The sequence below is a fragment of the Lacerta agilis genome, chromosome 2, assembly GCF_009819535.1.
Source record: "Lacerta agilis isolate rLacAgi1 chromosome 2, rLacAgi1.pri, whole genome shotgun sequence".
Classification (NCBI taxonomy): domain Eukaryota; kingdom Metazoa; phylum Chordata; class Lepidosauria; order Squamata; family Lacertidae; genus Lacerta; species Lacerta agilis.
The window spans coordinates 104747637-104773097 of record NC_046313.1 but is presented as its reverse complement, the minus strand read 5'-3'; the positions used below and the strand labels follow the sequence as shown (position 1 = coordinate 104773097).

At 47.0% G+C, this 25461-nt stretch overlaps 1 protein-coding gene across 2 annotated transcripts; it reads right to left on the bottom strand.

Moving 5' to 3' along the window:
• Positions 1-646: 646 nt before the first annotated feature.
• GNL1 (G protein nucleolar 1 (putative)) lies at positions 647-23371 on the bottom strand. Of its 2 annotated transcripts, none has more exons than XM_033141565.1 (12): positions 23202-23371; positions 14686-14854; positions 11819-11955; positions 10799-10950; positions 9283-9354; positions 8244-8442; positions 7040-7135; positions 5661-5858; positions 4395-4573; positions 3990-4152; positions 2772-2912; positions 647-1090 (listed from the first exon to the last, which is right to left on the bottom strand). In XM_033141565.1, exons 1-12 carry the CDS (start codon positions 23275-23277, stop codon positions 789-791), a joined length of 1884 nt encoding a protein of 627 aa, XP_032997456.1. In that variant the 5' UTR covers positions 23278-23371; the 3' UTR covers positions 647-788. The 2 variants fall into 2 exon arrangements, with proteins under 2 accessions (XP_032997456.1, XP_032997457.1); XM_033141566.1 differs by lacking the exon at positions 23202-23371 and adding an exon at positions 21574-21598.
• Between the last annotated feature and the right edge of the window lie 2090 nt (positions 23372-25461).

The following is a 25461-nucleotide window of genomic DNA, read 5'->3' as shown; positions in this document are numbered from 1 at the left end:
TCGGTCTTAGGCCGGAGCCTGCAAGTAAGTTTGGGAACCTCTGGCCCTCCAGATGCTGCTGAATTACAACCCCCATCAGGCTCAGCAATCATCGCATATGGCTGTGGATGATGGAGTTGGATGCTGCCCCCAAGAAGAAGTTGAAGGCAAGGTACTCTCTCTATCTCCAGGGATAACTACCAGAGCAGCGGTAGCCACGGAAGTCTGTCCAGTAGACTTGGAAGAAAATGCCGAGGCACTGAGCACTTCTGATGCAAAACATTACCCTTTTCCAGAACACCCCATTGCTATCCATTCCTCTCTGGTTTTCCATTCCTGCTGTCCACCAGCCCCCCACAGCCAGTTTTTTGTAGCCACTAAGCATGTTCAGTTCTCATTGCGTGGCATTGGCTATCCCCCCCAAAAAAATATTGGACACACGTAACCAACAGAGCTGCCTCAATGTTTCTGGTACCTCCCTCTCTTCCTTGGAGGAAGGGTGTGGTCACAAAGAGAGGGTGGCTGTCGCCTTCATGCCGTTTGTGAGTTTTGCAGGAATGCCTGGATGGCTGCGGTTGGAGCCAAAGAACTACGGTAATGGATGTCAGGCCGACCCTTCATTCTTATCCCTTGCCCCATGCCCTCCCCACAGTGATGGGAGGTGGGCCAGGAAATAAACATCACCTTTATTGATATACAGCGGCTCTGGAGCTTGAGAATGAACATAGGGTGTGTGGGGAGGCGGGAGCAGAATGGGGGAGAGGAGAGAGCCAACCATCCCCTCTCAGTCTGTCCAGCAGGGGAAGCTGCTAACATTCATCTTCCCCAAGCAAAGCAAACAAGTTCCGGCCAGCAAACTTTCCTTTCCTAGAAGGGCCAAGCTGGCTAGGCCCGCTCTTGGGCGCCGAGTGCGGTTCTTCTTCCTCCTCACCTTCTTCGTCTGCATCCCGATCTTTCTCATCATCCTCTTCTTCTCCTGAGCTGGAGATTTCATCTTCCTCCTCCTCTTCCTCCTCTTCCTCCTCCTCCCCAGAGCTGCGCTTGCCGTCATGGCGGTGGGCCTCTTGCAAAGCGGCAATCTCAGCCGTTTCAGGGTGGTGTTCCCACATGGCTGGAGGGAGAGAGAGAGAGAGGACTGTCAGAATCACAGGAACTGCGAAGGGTCAAAGGTCACCTGTCAAAGCCACCAAGGTGGTAAATTTCATAGTTCTAGTAAAATGGGGTGAGGAAATGTCTCCTGAAAGTCTTAAGTTCAGATTCCATGACTATATATATGAAATTAATATGCTTTGTCCGGACACACATCACTTTACACTTGTTTACGCTGAACTGCATTTGCCGTTTTACCACCCATGCGATCAGTTTGGAGAGGTCCTTTTGGAGCGCTTCATAAATCTCCTTTTGTTTAAATGACCCTGAACAATTTAGTAACGTCAGGAAACAGGACCACCTCACTGCTCAGCTCTAACTCTAGATCATTTACAAACAAGTTCAAAAGGGCTGTCACGTGGAAAATGGAGCAAACTTGTTCTCTCCTGCTCTGGAGAGTAGGACAGTAAGACAACTGAAGGCAATCCTGTTTAGGCAAGTTTTTAATGTTTGATGTTTTATAGTGTTTATAATATTCTGTTGGGAGCCGCCCAGAGTTGTAGGGGAAACCCAGCCAGATGGGCGGGGTATTATTATTATTATTATTATTATTATTATTATTATTATTATTATGACCCAAACCAATGGATTCAAGTTACAAGAAAGGAGATTCTAACTAAACACAAGGAAGGACTTTCTGACACTAAGAACTGTTTGACAGTGGAATGGACTCCCTTGGGAGGTTGTGCACCCTCCAGCACTGGGGCTTTTTAAGCAGAAGTTGGATGGCCATCTGTCATGGATGCTTTTAAATTGAGATTCCTTCATTGCAGTGGGTTGGACTAGATGACCCTCGGGGTCACTTCCAACTCTACGGTTCTATGAAAAGTACAGGTCCCAAGGTTGAACCTTGGTGGCTCCACTTTCTCTACCTCTTCATTCAGAGAACTGTCCATTTATGATACTTAACCATTCCTGATCCACCACAAAAACCTATTCTCTTATCCCATGACTGCTAGGCTGGGACTACAGGGAACCAGGCAGAGGGCCTTCTCGGTAGTGGCACCCGCCCTGTGGAACGGCCTCCCGCCAAATGTCAAAGAGAATAACAACTACCAGACCTTTAGAAGGCATCTGAAGGCAGCCCTGTTTAGGGAGGCTTTTAGTGTTTAATAGATTATTGCATTTTAATGTTCTGTTGAAACCCAGCCAGATGGGTGGGGTATAAATAAATAAATTGTTGTTGTTGTTGTTTTATTGGCTTACTCAGGAGTCATTGCTGAGGCACCTTTGTCAAAAACATTTTGAAGAAGAAGAAGAAGAGTTTGGATTTGATATCCCGCTTTTCACTACCCGAAGGAGTCTCAAAGCGGCTAACATTCTCCTTTCCCTTCCTCCCCCACAACAAACACTCTGTGAGGTGAGTGGGGCTGAGAGACTTCAGAGAAGTGTGACTAGCCCAAGGTCACCCAGCAGCTGCATGTGGAGGAGCGGAGACACGAACCCGGTTCCCCAGATTACGAGTCTACCGCTCTTAACCACTACACCACACTTTGTCAACCAGACCACCTCTCTCTATGTGTTGGCTGACACTGAATTCTAATAGGTTTGTGAGACAGGACTTTTCCTTGCATAGCCCCTGCTGACTCTGCTTCAAGTGAAGCTCTTATAAGCTTGGTTATTTCATCCTTAACCACAGGTACCTTTCCTTGCAGAGTAGCCTGGGGGCCTCATGCAGACACAGAGGCGCCCGTCCACTGCCAGACGTAGGAGGCTATTGGCTGCTCGGTAGACGTCATTGCGGGCTCCCTTGGCGGTCTTGTAGCCTCGCTTCTCAGCCCAGGCTAAAAAGAGGGTAGAGATGGTGTCAGAGTTCACAGACCGTATTGACAATGCTCAGCCTTCCTGCTAAATCAAGGGTTGCCAGCATGATGCCTTCCAGACGTTATGGATCCCACCCACCTGCATTATCCCAGACCATTGGCTGTGCTGAGGGAGCAGGGGCGTAGCAAGGTAAATTGGTACCTGGGGGCAAAAAAAAAATTGCCACCCCCCCCCCAGGCATGGGAAGGTCAGGTGGTACCCGGTGCCTTGTCAACCCCCAATTTCTTGTCAACCCCCATAATTGATCCCCCCCCCCCCCGCAAAAATGGTTTTATGTTATTTCATATTTTCTTACAAAGGAATAATAAGTAATAATAAAAAACTTTTTTTTATATCCCACCCTCCCCAGCCGAAGTCGGGCTCAGGGTGGCTAACATCAGATACATAACATTGGTATAAAATCAAACAATAATTAAATTACCTCCTAAAAACATCTCAAAATCAAATTAAAGTCTAATTAGATGGCTTTCCACAGGGTTAGGGTTGGGAACAATAGTAAGTGTTCTCTGAACTGAAATTTCAGCCTTCATGACATAGGAAAACAGCCAAGTGAACAGCTATTTTGGTGGAGGAGGGTCAAGATATTAACCGATATGCATGAAATTTCATATATAGCTATATAATCCCTAGTATAGTAAGATAAGACCTTCGGAGCAGGCATATAAAAAAAAATTCAAAAAAAATGTTTCCAAAAAAATTTGTTCCTTGATAATTTGTCAAACCCCCCCATTATGGAACCCGGGGCGAACCGCCCCACTGCCCCCCCTTGCTACGCCCCTGTGAGGGAGGCTGGTGGTTGTTTATCTGTGGCAGGGTTTTTTTTCCAAATGGGGCCTCCAGCTGTTTTTGGACTACAACCCCCATCATCCCTAGCTAGCAGGACCAGTGGTCAGGGATGATGGGAGTTATAGTCCAAAAACAGCTGGAAGCCCAAGTTTGGGAAACCCCGGTCTATGAGATCTGGAGGACACCAGGTTGGCTACCCTGTGCTAAACTGCAGCGCCATGCCCTCGCTGCACCCTCGTTCACCCTTTTACCTTCGCAGACATCCCAGGCGCACCAAGGGGGCTCAGGTTTCCCATGTTCGGCGTCCGGGTGTTTCAGCTTGAGCAAGGCTTGGACTGGAATGCGGCTGGCCAGGAACCCCACAGAAGTGTAGGGCTCCTGGATCTGGGAAATAGGGTAGATGCCAGCCAGGATCTAAAAATGAAAGGAAGGGCACACTTGTTACAGGGCCTGCAGATCCCATCTATTTCTCCATGGAAGCAGACTAAAAAGACACAAGAGATTTCCTTTCAACCAATGTGAGACCAACCAGACTCCCCTGCTGAAGAAATCTCCCACCTTCTTCAACCTCACGCCCTCTCCCCCAAAGTCCCAGCAATAAATCCCTCCCACATCATTTGTCTCCTCCACTCCTCTCCTACTTCACAAACACTTACCTGCTGTTTTCTGTCCACAAGGGAGGGGAAGATGAGCCCAGGGCAGTCGCACAGCTTGACTGTGGGCGTCAGGAAGTAGGTCTGGAAGTACTTGGTGTGGCCTGGAGTGCGGGAGACGCTCACCACCTTGCGGCCCACTAAGCCATTTATGAGCGAGGACTTGCCCACGTTGGGGAAGCCTGTGGGGGAGGAAGAGGTATTGGAGGTCTTCAAGCAGAGGCTGGGCAATTGTATGTTGTGAATGCTCTAGTAATGGATGTCCTGCAGTAGATGCCCTTTGAGGTCTACCTCCAACTGCATTTATGCTGCAGCATTGGTGCATCTGGGGCCTCACAGTGAGGCAAGTCATCACTCCCAATGAGCTTTAAAATCTAAATGTCTTCAAGCTGAGCCTGGAAAGTCATTTGTTGGGGATGCTCTAACCTGCATGTCCTGCATCAGATACCCTACAAGGTCCACCGGTTTATTTATGCTGCACCCTCGCTGCCTATGGGGTATCAAGGAAGAGCAACGCAGGTGGGTCCTCACTACCAATGAACTTTAAAATCCAAAACAGGCAAGTGGGGAAACAGGGGGGGGGGGAGGAGAGGTAAGGCAAGGATGGAAGGAATGTGGGCAGATGCCTAAAGATTGGCTGCAGTGATGAATGAGGACTATGAGGATAAACCAAATACCATACATAAAAGGAGGGTTTAGAGGAGGGATTTGAAGGAAGGGAGGACTGTGTCATCATGTACCCATTCAGGAAGGCAGATCCATACATATAAAGGTAAAGGTACCCCTGACCATTAGCTCCAGTCGCGGACGGCTCGGGTTGCGGCGCTCATTTTGCTCTATAGGCCGAGGGAGCTGGCATTTGTCCGCAGACAGCTTCCAGGTCATGTGGTCAGCATGACTAAGCCACTTCTGGCGAACCAGAGCAGCGCACGGAAATGCCGTTTACCTTTCCGCTGGAGCGGTACCTATTTATCTACTTGCACTTTGATGTGCTTTCAAACTGCTAGGTGGGCAGAAGCAGGGACCGAGCAACGGGAGCTCACCCTGTTGCGGGGATTCGAACCGCCAACCTTCTGATGGGCAAGCCCTAGACTCTGTGGTTTAGACCACAGCGCCACCCGTGTCCCCATAATATAAAGAGCAGCAAATCATTTAATAAAGCTTATTTCTTAAGCAAGTACTGATATAATCACCCCAGCCCCACTCAAGAGTCAACACTCAACAGTTTCTTGCTGGATGTCTTTGTCCACCACCGGAGGGCGCACTCACCTACACAACCCACTGTCAGGATTCCATCCTTATAGATTTCCTGGGAGAAGCCCCCGGCCTCCATGGCCACATCTGTCTGGTGCTCCACTAGTACCGCTGCGCTTTCGTCGTCATCGTCCTCTTCCTCCGAGTCCTCAAGCGGCAGGCGAGAGCTAGCTGCATCCCGCTCGATTTTCTCCTTCCAGCTGCTCAAGTCCACTGGAGAAAAGAGGAAAGAGATGCCAAAAAAGACCCACAACAAGCAGTGATGCAAACAGGGCCACACAACCCATTTCAGAATCTAAGGCTGAAATCCAATGGCAAATCCAAGAGCAGGTGAAATTACGTGGGGCTTATTTCTGCTTGAAAGAGGAAAACTGGGCTGCACAAATATCGTATCAATACTTTGTTGGGACTGTGTTACTCTGAATGCCTAGATTAGTTGGAGGGAACCTTAGAGCAGACACAGGCCTGGTTCATGTGCTATGTTAAGCAAATCATGGGTTAGTGTGAACACATATGTACATGGGTGGCTCTGTGGTCCAAACCACTGAGCCTCTTGGGTTGCTGATTGGAAGGTCGTCAGTTTGAATCCCTGAGACGGGGTGAGCTCCCATTTGCTCTGTCCCAGCTCCTGCCAACCTAGCAGATCAAAAGCACACCAGTGCAAGTAGATAAATAGGTACCAAAGTGACGGGAAGATAAACGGCATTTCTGTCTACTCTGGTTTCCGTCACGGGGTCCCGTTGCGTGAGAAGCAGTTTAGTCATGCTGGCCACATGACCCGGAAAGCTGTCTGTGGACAAACACCGGCTCCCTCGGCCTAAAAGCGAGATGAGCGCCGCAACCCAATAGTCGCCTTTGACTGGACTTAACCGACCAGGGGTCCTTTACCTTCCCAGGAGGAAGATCATGGCCACTTTGCTCCCGCTCTAGTCCTGACCCTGCTGCACTGCTGTAAGCTAAGCCATGGTTTGGTAACCAAAGTTTGCTCTTGGTTTACAGGCCTGTGGTTTGTCTCAAAGAAACAAACCATGAGCAGAGGTTCAGATGTCGCAGTAAACCAAACCATGGCTTAACTCATGTTAGCAGAGCAGCAGCAGAGGTGGAACAAAGCAGCCACAGTCTCTCCAGGAGCCTTCACCTTCATGCTAAGCCATGCTTTGGCTCAGTGCTACATACAAACTGAGCCACAGAGTGCCTCTCCTTTATTTCTGAGGTTCCATTCGCCTGGGCTAAAGAGGCTTCAAAAAACGTGGGTTATAAGCAGGATTGAGTTCTGGGAGCTTTCCTTGTTTAAAGAACAAACAGGTGCTGACCTCCAGACGAATTTTAGCCCCGGAGTAAAACAAACTCTATAGGGGTAAGCCAAGAGCTCAGAGTGACGCATGAAAACTCACCTCTTCCAGCCACGATGCTCTCGCAAGCGCTCAGCAGCTGATCGGGCCCCATGGCTCTGCTCCAGCCCTTTCGACGCTTCCGGCGTTTCTTAAACACTGACGAGAGAGAAAACCCAGAAAATCAAGTCCTGGGAGCCAAGATTTCACCCAGCAGGGGAGTAAAAGGTGTGAGCCAACGCACCTCTTCCTGAAAAAGTAGTTGGATCTAAAGATTCAGAAAATGGGAGGCAGGCAACCAAAGCAACATCTTTGAACTTTTTCCACCTGCTTCAGCCCTGAATTTCCCATTTGTAAACACAAGAACATAACACAAGCCTGCTGGATCAGGCCAATGGTCCATCTAGTCCAGCATCCTGTTCTCACAAGGGCTAACCAGATGCCTGTGGGAAAACTTAAAAGCAGCACCTGAACACAAGAGCACTTTTCTCACCTGCCGCTTCCAGAAACTGGCATTTAGAACCATTACCGCTTCTAACAATGGAGGCAGAGCATAGCCATCATGCCTAGTGGCTACTACTGATAGCCTTATCCTCCATGAATTTGTCTAATTCTCTTTTCAAAGCCATTCAAGTTGGTGGCCCTCCCTGCCTCCTTGTGGGAGAGAGTTCCAAAGTTCAAGTCTGAGCTGCGTGAATAAGTAATTTCTTTCATCTGTCCTGAATCTTTATTCAGCTTCCCACTCGGATTTCTACAAGTTCTAGAGTGTCGAGAGAGCGAGAAAAACTGTGGCCTATCAATTTTCTCCACGCCGAGCATAATTTTGCCAATTTTGTAAACTTCTCTCTAACGCAAAACAAAATAAACAAGTTCAGGTTTCCAGTATCCCAATAAGGCCCTAAGACCCATTGTGTTACAACAACGTAAGCCTGCAATGCGGGGGGGGGGGGGGAGTGCAATACGAAGCTTTGAAAAAACAGATCTTTAATTTCTGTTTTATCTTTTCTACTTTCTCTTTTTTGAGTTCTTTTCTATCTCTTTCTTCTGATTGATTTCACTTGTTTTTCTCTCTCTCTCCTTTTCTTTTCTCCTCCTTTTCTTTTTCTTCTCTTCTTCTCTGTTTTTTATTTCATCTATATTTACGTCAGATTAAAATATGTGTGTGTGTGTGTGTGTGTGTGTGTGTGTGTGTATATTTGGTATCAGTTTTGTATCTCTTCTTTAAAAACGCTAATGCAATTTATTTTTAAAAAAGAAAAGAATATACCAGTGCTGGGATCTTGGTCCTGTTGCGGGTAGGAAGTGAAGCAGATCACGTGGATTTCGGGGAAGCGGCTCTTGAAGTAGTGCTTCCAGGCCACCACCAGGGATGGGGGAGCCAGGTCAATCTTGTTCAGTACCAGGATGAGGTTCCTCTTCATCTGCTTAGTCACAAAGTCATAGAGGGCTGGGGAGAAGTTGATGACCTGGGCAGGAAGGGTTGGGGGGAAGGGAGAGCCAAATTAAATGAGTGGTCCCAAACAGTGAGGGCTAAGAATACTTATTTCTTACTTCTTCTCTGTGATATAAATGTGATTAGAGTATATAGTGGCGGGCAGGAGCGGCTTTATACAAAATGCCATTCCATATTGTCATGGGAGACACTGCCCCCAGGCCCCAGAGTACGTGGCTCCTGAAGGATCTTCCCATTTTCTTAAGCAGCTAATAATAATAATAATAATAATAATAATAATAATAATAATAATTTATTGTTTATACCCCGCCCATCTGGCTGGGTTTCCCCAGCCACTCTGGGTGATTCCAAACAGAATATTAAAGTCACGATAAAACAGCAAACATTAAAAACTTCCCTAAACAGGGCTGCCTCAGATGACTTCTAAAAGTCAGAGAGTTGTTTATTTCCTTGAGATCTAATGGGAGAGCTTTCCACAGGGCAGGCACCACTACCGAGAAGGCCCTCTGCCTGGTTCCCTGTAGCCTCGCTTCTTGCAGGGAGGGAACTGCCAGAAGGCCCTAGGAGCTGCACCTCAGTGCCTGGGCTGAACAATGGGGGTGGAGACGTTCAGCTAGGAATTCACATTAAACTGCTACCCCAGGACCACCCTTGGGGTGTGTAGTAAAAGATTTTTTTTGGGGGGGGGGGAAGGCTGCACCCCATGGAGTCAGCCCTAGAAATTGTCCTCCCGCTTAGCTACCGGTAGTTAAATCACATTAAAAGATCTGAGAAACCAAGTCAAAGGTCTGCGTAAACAAGGTCTACGGAGAACAAGCCACCAGTCATCAACAGAACTGCAAAGTGTCCTTACTGGGTGCCGGATGTCTGTAATGAGCAACACAATGTCGGACATCTCCAGTACACGCCACAGCTGCCTCCATGTCTACAAGAGAAAACAGGAGATTAGAAAAAGGCCTGTGTAAGATTACACTAGGCCTAAACAGATTAAAAGGACCCTGGGTACTGTCACAATGCTCAAAATCAAATTGGAGTCAGGACTGGTATCCCAGCCTTCACAACTCCCCAAGGCTTAATTGGCACTTTGGAGCAGAACCAGCAAATGTTGCTGTGTTTACACTGCACCAAAAACCTAAACAAAAAGAAAGAAAGAAAGAAAGAAAGAAAGAAAGAAAGAAAGAAAGAAAGAAAATGAAAAAAATGAAAGCACATAGGAAAAAGTATGAAAGCCACGTGTTAGATTGTCATGCGTGAAAATCGCACACGTGTCTCACTGGTTGCACGAATCCTAGGGAGCTGCTGTCAACTGCATCCTTTTCATTGCTTGTGCACTCAGTGAAATATGCACATGAGCAAGTGCCACATGACTCTCCTGCTATTTTCTGCACAATAGCATTTCCAGTTTAGAAACAGCATAATATGCGAAGCGAATATCCATGGAAACAGAATTAGGCGTTAACTAGTATTAATAGTTTGTTAAAGGACTGGAAACAGTGCTGGTTCTTAAGGCGGGGGGAATCCAAAATCTGCAGTTAGGCGATACCTTTATAAGGGCCAACGTATAGGTCATAAAATAGCGAGCAAACTTTCACATTCTCCAGGACTCCGTCTGTTGAACTGAACATTAAGCAAAAAAGGGATTGGGGGGGGGAGAGAGAAAGGAGCTGGCTTGGTGATCTAGCTACAACCTGCATTTAGTCACAGCTTTTCGCTGGAGTGTAGGAGACAGCACACCAAATTGGATTAGGCTTCATCAGGTCCCAAGTTACACCGAGGGCTGCAGAGACAAAGGCTACATTCACACCATACATTTACAGCACTACAAATACTTCTTTAAGCAGTCTTGACTTCTGCCAAAGCATTCTGGGAGCCGTAGTTTGCAAAGGTTGCTGGGAGTTGGTAGGAGACCCCACTACTCCCCTCACATAGAGTTACAATTCCCAGAGTGGCTTATGACAACAACCAGTCCCTCTTCAGAGGGAACTCTGGGAATTGTAGTTCTGTGAGGGGAACATATTGGGGTATCTCACAAACAACTCTCGGCACCCTTAACAAACTGCAGCCCCCAGAATTCCTTGGGGAGAAGCCATGACAGCTTAAAGTGTTATCGTTGTGTTTTAAAGGCATGGCGTGAATGTGGCTAAAGAAACACAACTCTTTGTCGCCCCAACTCTTGCCTCAAAACAGCTGAAACCCTGAACCATAAAAGCAAAGTTAATTACGCAAGACAACCAGTTACAAATCCTTTTTTTGACACTTGACTCTGGCTGCATGAAGTGAACGAATTGGTGGAAAAGATCACCCCACTCGGCTCCCATGCAGCTGGACCATTCAGCCTGAGTTTCCTCTTAAGGCTTTTAAAGGCTCACCTCCAAATTGTGCTCAAAGTAGCTCAGCTGGCTTGGTGGGAATGTGCTGTAGATATTCTCGAGATATTCCCGAAAACACTTCTCCTCTCGGGCTAAGAGCTGGTCCTTGGTCATCTGATAATTCCAGGGCGGGCGTTTTGGAAAATCCAGTGCTGAGAAAGGTTAAGGGTCAGTTGGAAGATACAGCCAACGTCTTGCAAAGAAGCAGGAGAGAAGTTCTAAGGGGGGGGGGGGAAGCTACATCTTGCATCAAGAACCTTCCCTGATCACTCCAACTCCCATCAATGCTTTTCAACGATGGCTACCATTTGGAGAATCCGAGAAATATAAAGCCTTTCAGAAACCCAGGACAAGGCTGACATAATGGTAAGAACGGGAACATAAAAAGTGAATTGAGCAGAGGCTTACTGAACCGATGTAACGTGGGCAACATGGCAAGTTGGCAGGCCATTAAGGGGTTTTAAACTTGCAGGCAGTCACATTAATGTTATATATATATATATATCAAACAAGGACTGCCATAAGTCCAGAATTTCCTGGACATATCCGGGCGATTCATCCACCAACAATAGCGTCCGAGCGGAATTTTAAGAATTCGGTTTAAATGTCCGGGAAAATTGAGGATGTATTGCAGCCCATATCGGAAGTGTTGATTTTTTTTGCAAATGCCATAAAAAAAAATAGCTCAAAAACTTAATTTTTTGAGATTTTGCTAATAAAGCTCAACAACTTTGGCCAAAAAAAAAAGCTCCGGATTTTCACTTTTTGAAATATGGCAACCCTTTATCAACCTACTGTTTAGTGATAACAGGGAACTTTCATACTCAAATCCCCATTTTTTCCTATCGGGGCCATTTTTAGACCACCTGCATATGGTGCTTGCATAGGGCAAAACTGTCTGCTGCCTCCAGAGGCCAGGAGGGGTAGTGCTTTACAGACAGAGGGAGGAACTCTTCTTCAGCATTTCCCCCATCAGCCGAGACTCCCCAGGAGTGCCTTAGCCAGGTCCCCTTCGCTCACCTGAACCAGTCTTATAAACGTCTTCTATGTCCACCTCCGTCTCGACTTCTGGAGCCGGCTCCAAGATCTTCTCTCGGGCAATCTTTTTCCTCCGCTCCACCTCCTCTCTACTCTCCCGGTCAAAGTGCAGCCGGTATCTGTCAGGCAGGGGGAAAGCAGCGAAAGGTCAGGCAGGGGCTACACAGAGTGCTTCTGAAGTCTCAAAAATTGGAGACTGCAGAGCTCTTTGAAAGCCTCTGCGTGATGCTTTGAAGTCCCAACTACGGCGGACAGGCAGCGTCATGCAAGACTGTTTGCGAGGGTCTTATGAAGAGCCCTGTGCAGCATTTCAAAGTTCCCAACATTCAGCTGACTGTCGGGGCTTCCAAATGCCATGTCACCGTAGCATCAGATGACTGACCGGGGCAGCGCAGCAGGTAGGGGAGATAAGGATCTGGCCTGCTGGCTGGATCCGCCTTTCCTGCTTCTTACCTTAAAGGAAACAAAACAATAACAAACAATAGTGGCGGCATGGATGCCCTTGCTACTGGCGACCTGTTCCATTCATTCATATTTGTCCCTTCCCCCAGTTAGTTGAGAAGGGATTTTGTGGGCTTCTAAAGTCTCACTCCGTCCTTGTACTGGCCAAGCTTTTGCAGGGATGTTTATCTTCGGGGATGAAATTCCACCACATGCCTTAAAAGTATTCTCTCAGCCTACCTGATAGGGCCAGGTGGAAAAGAGATATGGGTTATGAAATAAGAGTGCAATAAAAGTGCTGCAGAAAACTATACAAGAGCCTGCCTCGCATCAAGTTGGATCACCATGAGGCCCAGTAAGGTATCCTCTGACTGGAGCAGCCTGTCAGGTTCTCCAACAAGGAACATGGGTGGCTGTGATCAAGGGCCACAATGGCTACGTTCTCCCTCTGAATGCCAGATGCTGGAAATCACAAGTGGGGCAATGCCAGGGGTTAAACCCGAGACTTTCGCCTTGCAAGACACACATTCTTTCAACAAGCTGCAGACTCCTCTGAGTGCCTGGGTTTCATTTCCAAAAAAAGAAAGAGAGAATCCAAGTCTGGTGGTGGGAAACTGTAGACATAACTCTCTGCTCCAGGAGGAAAACTAGTGGTTCATGAGAACACAAGACAAGAGTGTTGCATGCTCACGTAAACGTTGTGACTTACTTTCGAACGCATGCTTTAACATACATCCGCCCCACAGGAGGAGGGTTATGTGGTGATACTGACAGCTCTTCCCTGCTCTGCCTTCTAAAGGAGAACTTGTCATTTCCTCTATGTTGCACTCAGAGGCACAACAGGAAATGGTGGAGCATGGCCTAGTCTGGTAATGTTCACAAGTCGGGAGAAACGTTTCCTACACCCTTCCTCACGTGCAAGTCTCTTACTGAGAAGAGCACAGGAGTTAAAAGCACGTTGCTGACTTCTTAAGTACTTAAAACAAAATAAATAGTAAATAATAATAAATCCTTCCAGTAGCACCTTAGAGACCAACTTGGTATGAGCTTTCGTGTGCGTGCACACTTCTTCAGATTCTTAAGTACTTGTAAATGTTCACGTGCACATGTGAGCGAAAGGGATTTCTGCCATGAAGATGTCAGAGCAGCCGAAACACAATTTTGAAAGCAGGCCCCTGGTTCTATTTCAAAACGGAGCACATCAGAATGGAGGACTCACTGTCTCACATGCAGCAAAATTATCACACGTAAGCTGCAAACAACCAACGCACTCTGGCCACAAAAGTTGCACTTCACTCAAACTGAGTAGGCCCAGGCCATTAACCAACGTCCATGAAAAAGGAATTTGCCAAATAAGGAAATAAATGGGTTAGAGGAGGCATGGGGAGCTTATGGCCCCCCAGATATCAGTGGGACTCTGGATGGGATTGATGGGAATGGAAGTCCAACCACATCCACAGGATAATAGGTTTTCTGGCCCTGAATCACTCTAATCCAGGGATGGGTAATTTATGGCCCTGCAGTTACAGGTGGGTAGCCGTGTTGGTCTGCCATAGTCAAAACAAAATCAAAAATTCTTTCCAGTAGCACCTTAGAGACCAACTGAGTTGTGGCCCTGCAGATATTGTGGGACTCTGGCTCCCATCAGTCCTGGCAACATGGCCAATGGTCAAAGGGTGAGGGAATTTGTAGTCCAATGCCACCCAGAGGCCCACAGGCCTTTCCACCACTGCAAGCAGCTGGAAAGTCAGATCTATATTATGACTGTTCAATCTCATTAAACATGCATGTTATGCTTACGCCGGGCACACATGTGGCGGTAGGGCTTACCAGGAGAAAGGGGCTCCTCCAATGAGCCTCAGGTGGACTCCATTGTAATTGCCCAGAATGCCTTGCAGCAACAGCGCTGCTGTGGGGGGCATTGTGGTAAATACAAAGGCGGCTGCTTGGCATTCATTGGAGAGCAGGGTCCAAGGGAGTGGTTTTAGTAGCAATTGGCTCTCAGCAGCTGCCTAAGATGTTGCCATCTTCTCACACCAGGAGCCACATCAGCTGAGGCCATGGGGCATAGAGTTAAGCAACACCTGGAGGGCCACAAGTTCTCCATCTCTGAAGCAGCAGCTTTCTCCAGCAGGAAGGGCACCCAAAGAGAGGCCTCTGAAGAGGAACACAGGGCATTAGCAGGGTGGGATGGAAGCAGGTTTCAGCTAACTGGTTCTCAACCCATGTAGGTCCCTGAAAGCTGGGAACAAGCACTGTGAATTGGGCTCAGGCAATGGAACGGGGTCTAGGGAGCTCATGCGAGAATATGTCCCTGATGAAGAATGTATCTGAAAAGTTTGTTGGGCAGCTTCAGCCCCTCCCCGGGTGCCTCTCTGAATCAAGCGCAACGAAATCCCCCGCATTACCTGTTGGGATCGTAGCCATGTTCTCCCGGCTTGCGGACTTGAGGCTGCTGGTTCAGCTTGCGCACCTGCAGAGAGAACGACTCGCTGTCCGAAGTGTCCGTGTGGTCCTCGTGCCTGTCGTGGCTGCCACTCCGGCTGTTGGAGCTGGACCTCACGCCATCTTGAAAGCCTGGAGGGACAAGCAAAGGGGAAGTGAGCAGAGAGGCCGAGTCGTGACTCTGAAACCCCAGGGAAGGAATTCAAGGTAGCGCTAAGTAGACCACAAAAGCTTCTGCTTGCCTGATGATGGAACCATCATCTCCCCTCCCATTGCTGTTCTGGGGGTTCTTCTGACCCCCTCACAATTTCTGGGAGGCACAGGGGGAACTGCTGAATTTTTCCATGTATTAGACGCGCCCCCCAATGTATGATGCCCCCTATTTTGGGGGACTCAGATTTAAGAAAATGGGGGGAGATGGCCCTGTGTATAAGATGCCCCCTAATTTTTGACATTATTTTTCAGGGGGGAAACCTAGTCTTATACATGGAAAAATACAGTATACTGTATCACTAGTCAGTAAGACTTGATTTAAATCTTTCTTTCTTTTTTACAGAAAGGCTCATTCTTGCTGGTATAATCTTAATATTTACAACCAGATGAAGGTTTCATTTTGGAATAATAAATTTTCAGAGTAGTTTTTACAGTTATATCAAAAATTTCTGATTTGGTTATGCTATTAGAAATACATAGATAATTATGAAATTATTGTGAGGTTTAATAAGCTAACTGTTTATATTTGGGCAACTTTTCTGCTGTACTTTATTGGAAGGAGAAAAACAATCATTTCTTTAGATAAATTGTTTAAATTGTTATTAACTGAAACAATAACATTATAGCATATGTAGCCATGTGTGGTTAGTCTAAGTTTAAAAAAAAAAAGAAGTTTGAGTTTTAGCACATGAAAAACATTAAACAAATCCTTATTTCCTGATGAATAGCCTTGGGACTATAATGTAACTTAAACAGACAACTATCTTTGGGAAGATTTTTCCTCCAAAAGCATTTTATTTTAAAATCCGATTTAGATTTTTAAAAATCTGATTTAAATTTTTAAAAATCTGATTCAATTTTTTTTTAAATCTGATTTAATTTTTTTTTTAAATCTGATTTTTTATTTTTTTATTTTTTAAAAAAACATTGATTTTTATCTACCCTGGTTGAAAACCACACCAGGGGTGGGTAGCAACGGGTTCCCAGATGTTGTCGGGACTACAACTCCCATCATCCTTGACAATTGACCATGCTGGATGGGAATCATGGGAGTTGGAGTCCACCTCCTCTGATATAAACCACAATCCCATTATCACTTGAAGAAGAGACACGAAGGTTCAAAACCACCAGGTACCCGTCGAAATTATAAGCGGCAGAGGGAGTGGGATTTGAGGGTTGCGTTGCAATAGAGAAGGCAAGCGCCGCCCAGCCAGGATTCTGTGGAGGCAGCAAAAGGCCTCGGGGTTTAAAGTAGACAAGAACACCACAACACCTTGGACTCTACCCACATTTTTGGCCAGGGTGTGCACCGTAACTAAAAGCAGGGACGGGTGTTTGCAGACTTAACAGAGGGAGGTAGAACTAAAGGGATTCCAGGGCTCATTCCTACAAGGGCGAGAGAGCCTACTCGAGGGAGGAATCCAGTTCTCAAAGGCCAAAGGGGGAGGCCGAAGGAAGGAGAAAGGACATGCCGCAGGTGCTTCTGTTGTGGACTCTGCAACAACTCAGCTGCCTGGCCTTGGCAGGAGCAGAAAGGGGATTTGTCTGAAAGAGCTGCAACAGTCTTGCTGGTTGTTTCTGAGGGGATTTTGAGGCCGAGAAGGGGCTCAAAAGACAGGAAACAGATGACTCACCCCAGGGTGGGGCCTGTAGTCTTGCTATCGACAGCTCCCAGCCCACATCTGCAAAGCTGGGCTGCGGTGATTGGAGGGGGGGGAGGATAAAGAGCCAGCCATTTTTCCAAATCATGAAACAGGAGACCCAGCCCCTAATTCATGGAGCAGAGAACTCGACTAACACAGAGCTCTCCCCTCAGCACCGATCATTTACATACGAAGACATATTCTGCTTTGCACATACGCTTGCATGGGATGGGTGGGTGGACCGCGGACCACCCATTGGAGTAGATTCTGAAGTACAACTTTCCCAGTGCCCAACTGGGCTTACTGGCTGTTAATGGTCATGCCAATGCAACAGTGCCACTGCCTTCTCTTGCAGAAGCCACACCTGAGAGTGTGCCTCTCCCCAAATTTCCTGTTCTCGGCCTTAACGTTTTAATCTGGCTCTCAGGATGAAGGTCTTTGACGGGTTCCTGTTTTTCCTGTTTGCTTCCAAGGATAGGCTGCTTTATAACCCTGCATCCAGAGCCCCTATGCCAGCCAGCAGTAGGCAGATGTCAGGCAAGATCTGAGGCTCAGCAGAAGAGCACATGACTGGCATGCAAATGGTCCTCACAGTTCAATCCGCAGCATATCCCAGTGGGGAATGTAGACATCCCAGTCCAACAAGCTGGAAAGACGCTGCTGGTCAGTGTGGAGCTCCAGCTGTTTTCAGACTAGAACTCCCATCATCCCTAGCTAGTTAGCAAGGCCAGCGGTCAGGGGTGATGGGAATTTTAGTCCCAAAACAGCTGGAGACCCAAGTTTGGGAAACACTGGTGTAGACAATAGTAAACTACATGAACCGATGGTCTGATTTGGTATAAGGCAGTTTCCCATGTTCTTTTTGTGGTTTAGTAAAGCAAGAAGCTCATCGTGAAGAAGGTCACCCTTCAGATATCCTGCTCCCAGTGGGTTTAATGGCAGTTACCAACATGACAGAAACAAATCCATGCGCAATTAGTTCACAGGGACATTAAAAGTTTGAAGCTTGAGTCCCTCTATCCACCACATCAGGGCTGGGGAACCTGTGTTCCTCCAGATGTTGCAGGACTACATTTCCCATCATCTCTGACCACTGGCCACACTACCTGGAGGCTGCTGGGAGTTGGAAGGAGAACTCAGGCTACCTCCCCTGAATGCAATGAATAGGAGAAAGGAGAAAGACTGTGATGTGGCCCTGCCTTAAAAACCACAAACGAAGAGCACAGAAGTAAATTTATCTCACCTGAAGAACCACCACAGGACTCCCTATTTGCTTATATGTTCATGTGAACAAAGCTACTACCATAATGCCCCAATTATGGACGGTGTGTGAGTGGAGCCTAAAAGTTTTGGCCAGAAGTCAGGGAGTGGGACATACGGATTTCATTAACAGCTCCACAAGCTTTCCATCCACGATTTCAAGCAATTCAGCAATTAATGCAGTTCAATACAAACTTGTATTAATAAAATAATAATAATGATCAGAAATGGCTGCTGATGAGCACCAGCCCAGGACCAACGGACATGTGAATGAAGGAATCTGCTGGATCAGGCCAATGGCCCATCTGGATCAGGCTACATGGCCAACCAGATACCTGTAGCACAAGAGCACTCTCCCCTTTGGAGACTTCCAGCAATGAATATGCAGGATCATTTCCGTCTCCAACTGCAGAGTATGGCTGGAAGCCACTGATAAGACTTGTCCTCCATGAATTTGTCGAATCCTCTTTTAAAAGCCATCCAACGGGTTCCCAGATGTTGTTGGGACTACAACTCCCATCATCCTTGACAATAGTTCCATAGTTTAACTATACACTTGTGCAACTGTATTCTATATAGGAAGGACCCTCTCCACCCAGTGCAGCAATACAATCCCAGAAGCAGTTTCTTCCATAGTTCCACCCCAGAAGTGAAGTGGGACTGGTTTCATTCACTCAGTTATGGATAGACCACCCCCTTCAATCAGAAGCACAGTCCCATGAGATACACATCATGGCTGCTTCACCCATTAACTCATCTGAGTGCCATCTGGCACACAATGACTGTCTCATCCAAAACTTGGACCATTTTCACCAACCAACTTTGCAGGGCTGCTGCAAGGATTACTAAAGACAATATATGCAAAGGCACTTCAAAGATCCAGATCCAGCAAGGCATTATCTTAAGGACGATGACACACTCATAGCACATGCCCACCTTCCTGTTCGGTGTCAACTGGTGCTCTCTTATCTGAGAAACCAGTGCAAAAAAAAAAAAAGCGCCAGCTGCCCATTTAATGCCCTAAAGAGTTATTTCAGTACCACTAGCACATAATTCATAACCCCCATAAAGTGTTTTCACCCCACTGCCTGTCACTGAAGCTCAGCACTTTTCTTTTCGAATTGTTTCTAGTTGAGTTGGCACAGTGGCAGTTTGAGCACAGTGCAGCTCTCTCTCTCTGTGTCACAAGAGGTGGGGTTCCCCCCTTCCCTTCCTCGTATGGACCCCCCCACCCCACCCCATAACGCAGCAACAACACAAGAGGATGCGTAACCACCACCTTCCTCTTTTAGCTCAGGCCCACAAAAGATGCTACAGTCAACAAAAACCTCGCAGGGCAGAGGGGTACAGCTAAACAGCCTGGACCACGCTGGCTATTTTTAAATACGGCCGCATTGAAAACGATCGTATTGCACTGGAATGAATGGCTTAGCGTAGATCCAGCTATAATGGCACACTGCTCGGTACTACTACCCTTTGTTTCTGCGCAAATCTTCCATTTATACCACATGCACCTATCACGGTCTCAAAAGCCCCGTAGCTTTCCGACTGCAGAAACTGTTAATACAAGGATCTGATCCAGGGACAGTAGGATGGGAACCCCCCCTTAATAATAATAATAATAATAATAATAATAATAATAATAAATTTTTATTTATACCCCGCCCTTCCCAGCCAAAAACCGGGCTCAAGGCGGCTAACACTAATTAAAAGCACAGCAAAAACATAAAAACAATCAATTTAAAATACAGATTAAAATACAAATTTAAAAATTCTAAATTAAAACTGCAGTCTCATTTTCAAATAGGTAAAGGTAAAGGTAAAGGGACCCCTGACCATCAGGTCCAGTCGTGTCCGACTCTGGGGTTGCGGCGCTCATCTCGCTCTATAGGCCAAGGGAGCCGGCGTTTGTCCGCGGACAGCTTCCGGGTCATGTGGCCAGCATGACAAAGCCGCTTCTGGCGAACCAGAGCAGCGCACGGAAACGCCATTTACCTTCCCGCTGGAGCGGTCCCTATTTATCTACTTGCACTTTGATGTGCTTTCGAACTGTTAGGTGGGCAGGAGCTGGGACCGAGCAACAGGAGCTCACCCCGTGGCAGGGATTCAAACCGCCGACCTTCTGATCAGCAAGCTAGACTCTGTGGTTTAACCCACAGCGCCACCTGGGTCCCTCATTTTCAAATAGCCCACCAATAAAAGAATGAAGCATAAGTATCAAACAGAGACCAACCCAAAGGCCAGGTGGAACAGCTCCGTCTTGCAGGCCCTGCGGAAAGATGCCAAATCCTGCAGGGCCCTGGTCTTTTGTGATAGACGGTTCCACCAAGTCGGGGCCAGTACTGAGAAAGCCCTGGCCCTAGTTGAGGCCAACCTAGCATCTTTGTTGCTCGGGACCTCCAAAACATTATTATTTGAGGACCTTAAGGTCCTACACGGGACATACCAGGAGAGGCGGTCCCTTAGGTACGAGGGTCCTAAGCTGCATAGGGTTAATTAATGCACCAAAGTCAATGTCTGACGTCTTATTATGCTTTTATATCTGTTGGAAGCCGCCCAGGGTGGCTGGGGCAACCCAGTCAGATGGGTGGGGTACAAGCAACAACAACAGTAATAGTTATAACAAAAGACAACAATAACAATACTGTAATAGCTATAAAGCAAGCTATGCATAAAGGAAGTGGAATGGGACATGGCACAGGCCTGAGCAATTTAAGGTCCACCATGCTGAATGGAGTTCACATCACATTTGGCAGGCGCTTGACGAACCTCTTGATCAGCAACCTATTTCAGCTGTGGGCTGGTCCACCATCCCTCAGACCATGTGGTGGGCCAGACTATATTTTTTGGGGGGGAAATGAACGAATTCCTATGCCCCACAAATAACTCAGAGAAGCATTTTAAATAAAAGCACACATTCTACTCATGTAAAAACACGCTGATTCCTGGACCGTCTGCGGGCCAGATTGAGAAGGCGATTGGGCCACACCCGGACCTTAGGTTGCCTACCCCTGCTCTTGATACTGCAGACCCTGCCTGGGCATGCAGAAGTGAGAAGGGCTGCTAACCACCAGGCAGGCTTCATTCAGCTTGGTGGGTTGCAAGATATGCAGACCTGATGCAAACATTACAATGTAATTCTAAACACAGATACAGCCCTACTGATTTCAGTGCAAATTAATAAGGCCAAGGTGGAATCTTGTGGCCCTCCAGATGTTGTTGGGACTCCAGGAGAAGAGGCATGGCTTAGCTGCAGAAGATCTGTTTTGCAATGCAGAAAGTTCCATGTTCAGTTCCTCCGGTCGATTAAATCCGGCCCCCGTGAAAGTTTATTTCCTGGGGTAAAACCCAAGAAAAAGCTCAACAACTTCAACCCTAAAAGAAAGCTCAACAATTTTGGGTTTCAAATTTTAAAATCTGGCCCTCTTTGAAAAAAGTTTGGGCACCCCTGGTGTAGACAATATTGACCTAGGAGGGCCTATGATCTGACTCCGAAGCTCTTGTCAGTCCCAGCCAGCATGAACATCTCGACGACCACAGGTTCCACATCCCTACTTTAATGCAACCTTTCACTAATGGGTTCTTTTTTAAAAAATAAATAAAAAATCCATATAGAAAATTACATTCATTACTCAACTATTGAACTATTGACCAAAACTAGTGATTTCCTGCTCACCCAACACTGATATTTATAACCCAAATGACATACAATTGCATTTTAAGGTTTCATCTTACTTAATTCCATCCCCTCTAACATGTTTCTTAACAAACCACACCATTTTCGCAGTTTCCCTGCTCTTTTAGAGCTGTTTTGCCCCTCTTCATGACACTTCCATGTTTGCAGCAATGTGCGTGCCCATAAATGGGGAGTTGCCTGTACATTTGTATTCCACACTTTCAGGATGTTATTTGTAAGTCCCTCTCCTCTTGTCCTCACAATAACCCTGTGAGGTAGATCAGGCTGAGAGACAGACCCAAGTTCACCCAGTGTTCTCTGTTGGCAGAGTGGAGATTTGAACCCAGCTCTCCTAGTTCAACACTCTAACTGCTAATACCACATTGGCTCCCCTCCTCCCATAAACTGTACTCTTATACACAGTTACTTGGAAGTAAGTCCTACTGAATAAAGCATGGAACTCTTCCAAGAAACCATGTGTACGATCTGGCTGTGTATACCTGGAAAGGGACAAAATTGAATATGAATAGTAGAACAGATTGAATGGTTACAGCCCTGAGCCAAAATAACTGAAGGAAAGAGTTGTGTTCTGTATTAGAAAAGTGTTTCTGTCTCCCAGCTACAGGGAGGTGATGAAACAGCATTCCCAATGCACTGGAGAAGGGCAGTTTATTCCATTAAGCAGTTTAGGTGGGAGAAAAAGAGAGAACGATATAATGCCCACTGCATTGCAGGTGTAGGGTGTACACAGAAATCTAGCAAGCACCCCCAATGCTTGCTAGAGAGAATCATCCTTCAAGTGTACATCAAGTGTACATCCAAAAATTGGGGGGGGGGGAAGACACCTAAAATTTTATTTTGAACCCAGTTTAAAAGGTGCTTCAGAAGTAAGAGGCTAGTGCTCCCAAAAGGGCCTAGTTTAATATTTCATTGAAGGGAGAAGACTGGACTGCTCCACAAAAGAGTTGACAATTCCATTTATGTGTGCGTGCATGCAAAGGGGAGGTGGGGGAGAGATGAGGCTTGTCAATTAGCATGAATTAGCAGCATGCACCCCACATGTCAGAAGCCAGACAGAGAAAGCGAAGATCTCTAGACTCATCTTCCAAAATGTTTCCAGGAGGGGAGCAGCGGGACGGGGTGCTAAGTCATGAGGTGAAAGGCCTGGCCCACCCCCGCTTTGCAAAAAGGGAGAGAGAGAGACAGATAGAGAGAAAAGAGGGAAAGGGAGAGGAAGAGAGAGGTGCTAAACGTTTTCAGGAAATTTGCTTTCTCTGTAAGCGTTTCCTGCAGAAGCCAATAAATATCCACACAAACACACACACGCACCCGATTTGTTTTAATGGAGGAGAGGTAGAGGTCACGCTTTCTCTTCCCTCCAACGCCCCCTCTGAAATCTTTCAAGGAGGAAGAGGAGGCGTGGCCTTATGCTATCCAGATGTTTATGTGGGCCATCATGAGAACCAGATGTTGCTAATGCTCGGTCCCTTCTCATCATGAACAGGGGAGAGATGTTTTAGGGGGGGCGTAAGAGAAAGGTGAGAATACGGATGTTGAAGAGAGAGGGGGGGATCCTCCCCACATGCAGCCCAAAGAGGGTGGGGGAATGCTACAGCCTTCCAGATGTTTCAAGGCGGGGGCGGAGCCCCGCCCCCTCCCGCACGGCCCCGCCCCCTCTCGCGCTTACCCTGCCGCTTTCTCTCCCGTTTGTCCTGCAGCTGCTTCTTCTTCTGCTTAGCGCTGAACGGCCTCTTGCGGTGCATGTCCTATCCCGGCTGCCGTCCGCTCCTCCTCCTCCTCCTTCTGCTCCTCCACCACCAGCCCCGACTCGCGGCACCGGAGTGGGCGGGGCCAAGGAGAGAGCGCTCCTCGGCGGAGAGACGAGGGTCCAATGAGCACTGCGCAGGGGGGCGGGGCCGGAAGGAAAAGGGGCGGGGGCCTCTCCAGTGAAAGAATGCGGGGCCGTGACGTAGGGAACGGAAAGCGCTGAACTTGTGCGGAGAGGGGGGTGGGGGGGGAAGCGGAGTGGTTGGCGAAACCATTCGGGACTCATAAAAGGGGGGGAGTGGACGGGGGCGATGGAACGTCGACTTCCAGGAAAATGGAACGCGGTTTGGGATTTGCGGACGGTGCCATTGAGGGTGGCGCGGGGGGTGGGTGGGAAGAGAAATCAAGACCTCGCACTGCCATTCTGCAAGGGTGCTTCGGCCGTACCATTTCAGTCGGGGGTGGAAGCGGACGGAGCTAAACTACTGCCATTTGATGGAGCCCTTGAGCGCCTCCTAGTGCTGTTTGGGAAAAGCGCAGACGGTATTCCCACCTACTACAAAGACTTGCTGGGACGCGGGTGGCGCTGTGGGTTAAAAACCAGAGAGCCTAGGACTTGCCGATCAGAAGGTCTGCGGTTCGAATCCCCGCGACGGGGTGAGCTCCCGTTGCTCAGTCCCTGCTCCTGCCAACCTAGCAGTTCGAAAGCACGTCAAAGTGCAAGTAGATAAATAGGTACCACTCCGGCGGGAAGGTAAACAGTGTTTCTGTGCGCTGCCCTGGTTTGCCAGAAGCAGCTTAGTCATGCTGGCCGCATGACCAGAAGCTGTACGCCGGCTCCCTCGGCCAATAAAGTAAGATGAGCGCCGCAACCCCAGAGTCCACGACTGGACCTAACGGTCAGGGGTCCCTTTACAAAGACTTGAGACTCATAGAGTTGGAAGGTGCTCCAAGGGTCACCGTCCTAGTCCAACCCCCTGCAATGCAGGAATTCTGGCCACAAACGTCTCTGGGTGGGCTCAAACCACCAACCTTCTGGTTAACATCCAGACACAGTGACCCATTCTTAGACGAAACAAAATAAAAAATAAAAAAAATTCATTCCAGTAGCACCTTAGAGACCAATTAAGTTTGTTATTGGTATGAGCTTTCGTGTGCATGCATGGTATTTGAAGAAGTGTGCATGCACATGAAAGCTCATACCAATAACAACCTTAATTGGTCTCGTAAGGTGCTACTGGAAGGAATTTTATTATTTTTATTTTGTTTCGACTACGGCAGACCAACACGGCTACCTACCTGTAACCATTATTTGACATTAATGTATTATCTTTTGAGTCATTGTTTTCTTTTACAATCTAGTGATGTATTGCTTTAAAAATAAAATAAATATATTAAGGGCTAGGAAGTTTTGATTTAAAAGTTACAAGGCAGCTTTGATCATAGCAGAGAACTGTAAAGTTGGAAGGGACTCTGAGGGTCATCTAGTCCAACCTCCTGCAATGCAAGAATAATGCACTGCAACATGCAATTTACTAGTTTCAGTTAATACTGTTTGTTTCCGCATCACAGATGAACAAGGGAAATGGACTTGGAAGGAAAAACACCCACCACCCTTCCCTCAGTGGTCTGAATAACTTACTGCTCTTTCAACTGTTTATCAGTCTCATTTGGTTTTCTATCTGGGCATGTGGGCTGCTTGTGTTAGTACACACACACACACATATTGATAATGTGAGCTGACTCATTATTGTTTGGTTATAATAATGTTTTCATATACTGGTATAGAACAACACCATTTGCATCTAAGGCAAATGTCTATAGATAGTATGCAAGTGTTATAAACAAGATGACATTTGTTTATTTAATAAATGTGGTTCAGACCTTCAGTGTAAAAAACATTCCCAGGCTGACTTCCAAGATAAATCTAAAACAAAGAAACCAAATCTCTATAATAAACAACAAGAATTTTAATGGGGGTAGGCAGGAAAGCATGTGTCATGTCTAGGCCCACTGAAATCAACTAATTCAAGAATGCTTATTAAGAATTGAGGTTAATAAAGAATCTTACTATGTCCTGGAAGACCCATCTAATATATTGGGACTTAATTCATAAGAATGCAGTTAGATCTGGCTGTCTATGTGTTTGGAATTGCAGCCAGATTTTAAATATGCCATTA

What these genes read in the sequence shown, in the direction of transcription:
- GNL1 (XM_033141565.1), bottom strand. Translation starts at nt 23,277, where the DNA reads ATGCACCGCAAGAGGCCGTTCAGCGCTAAGCAGAAGAAGAAGCAGCTG. An exon ending in CATGGCTACGATCCCAACAG is followed by an intron (nt 11,956 to 14,685) that starts GTAATGCGGGGG and finishes CCTGCCTGACAG; the next exon opens with ATACCGGCTGCACTTTGACC. An exon ending in CGCCTGGGATGTCTGCGAAG is followed by an intron (nt 2,913 to 3,989) that starts GTAAAAGGGTGA and finishes CCCTCTTTTTAG; the next exon opens with CCTGGGCTGAGAAGCGAGGC.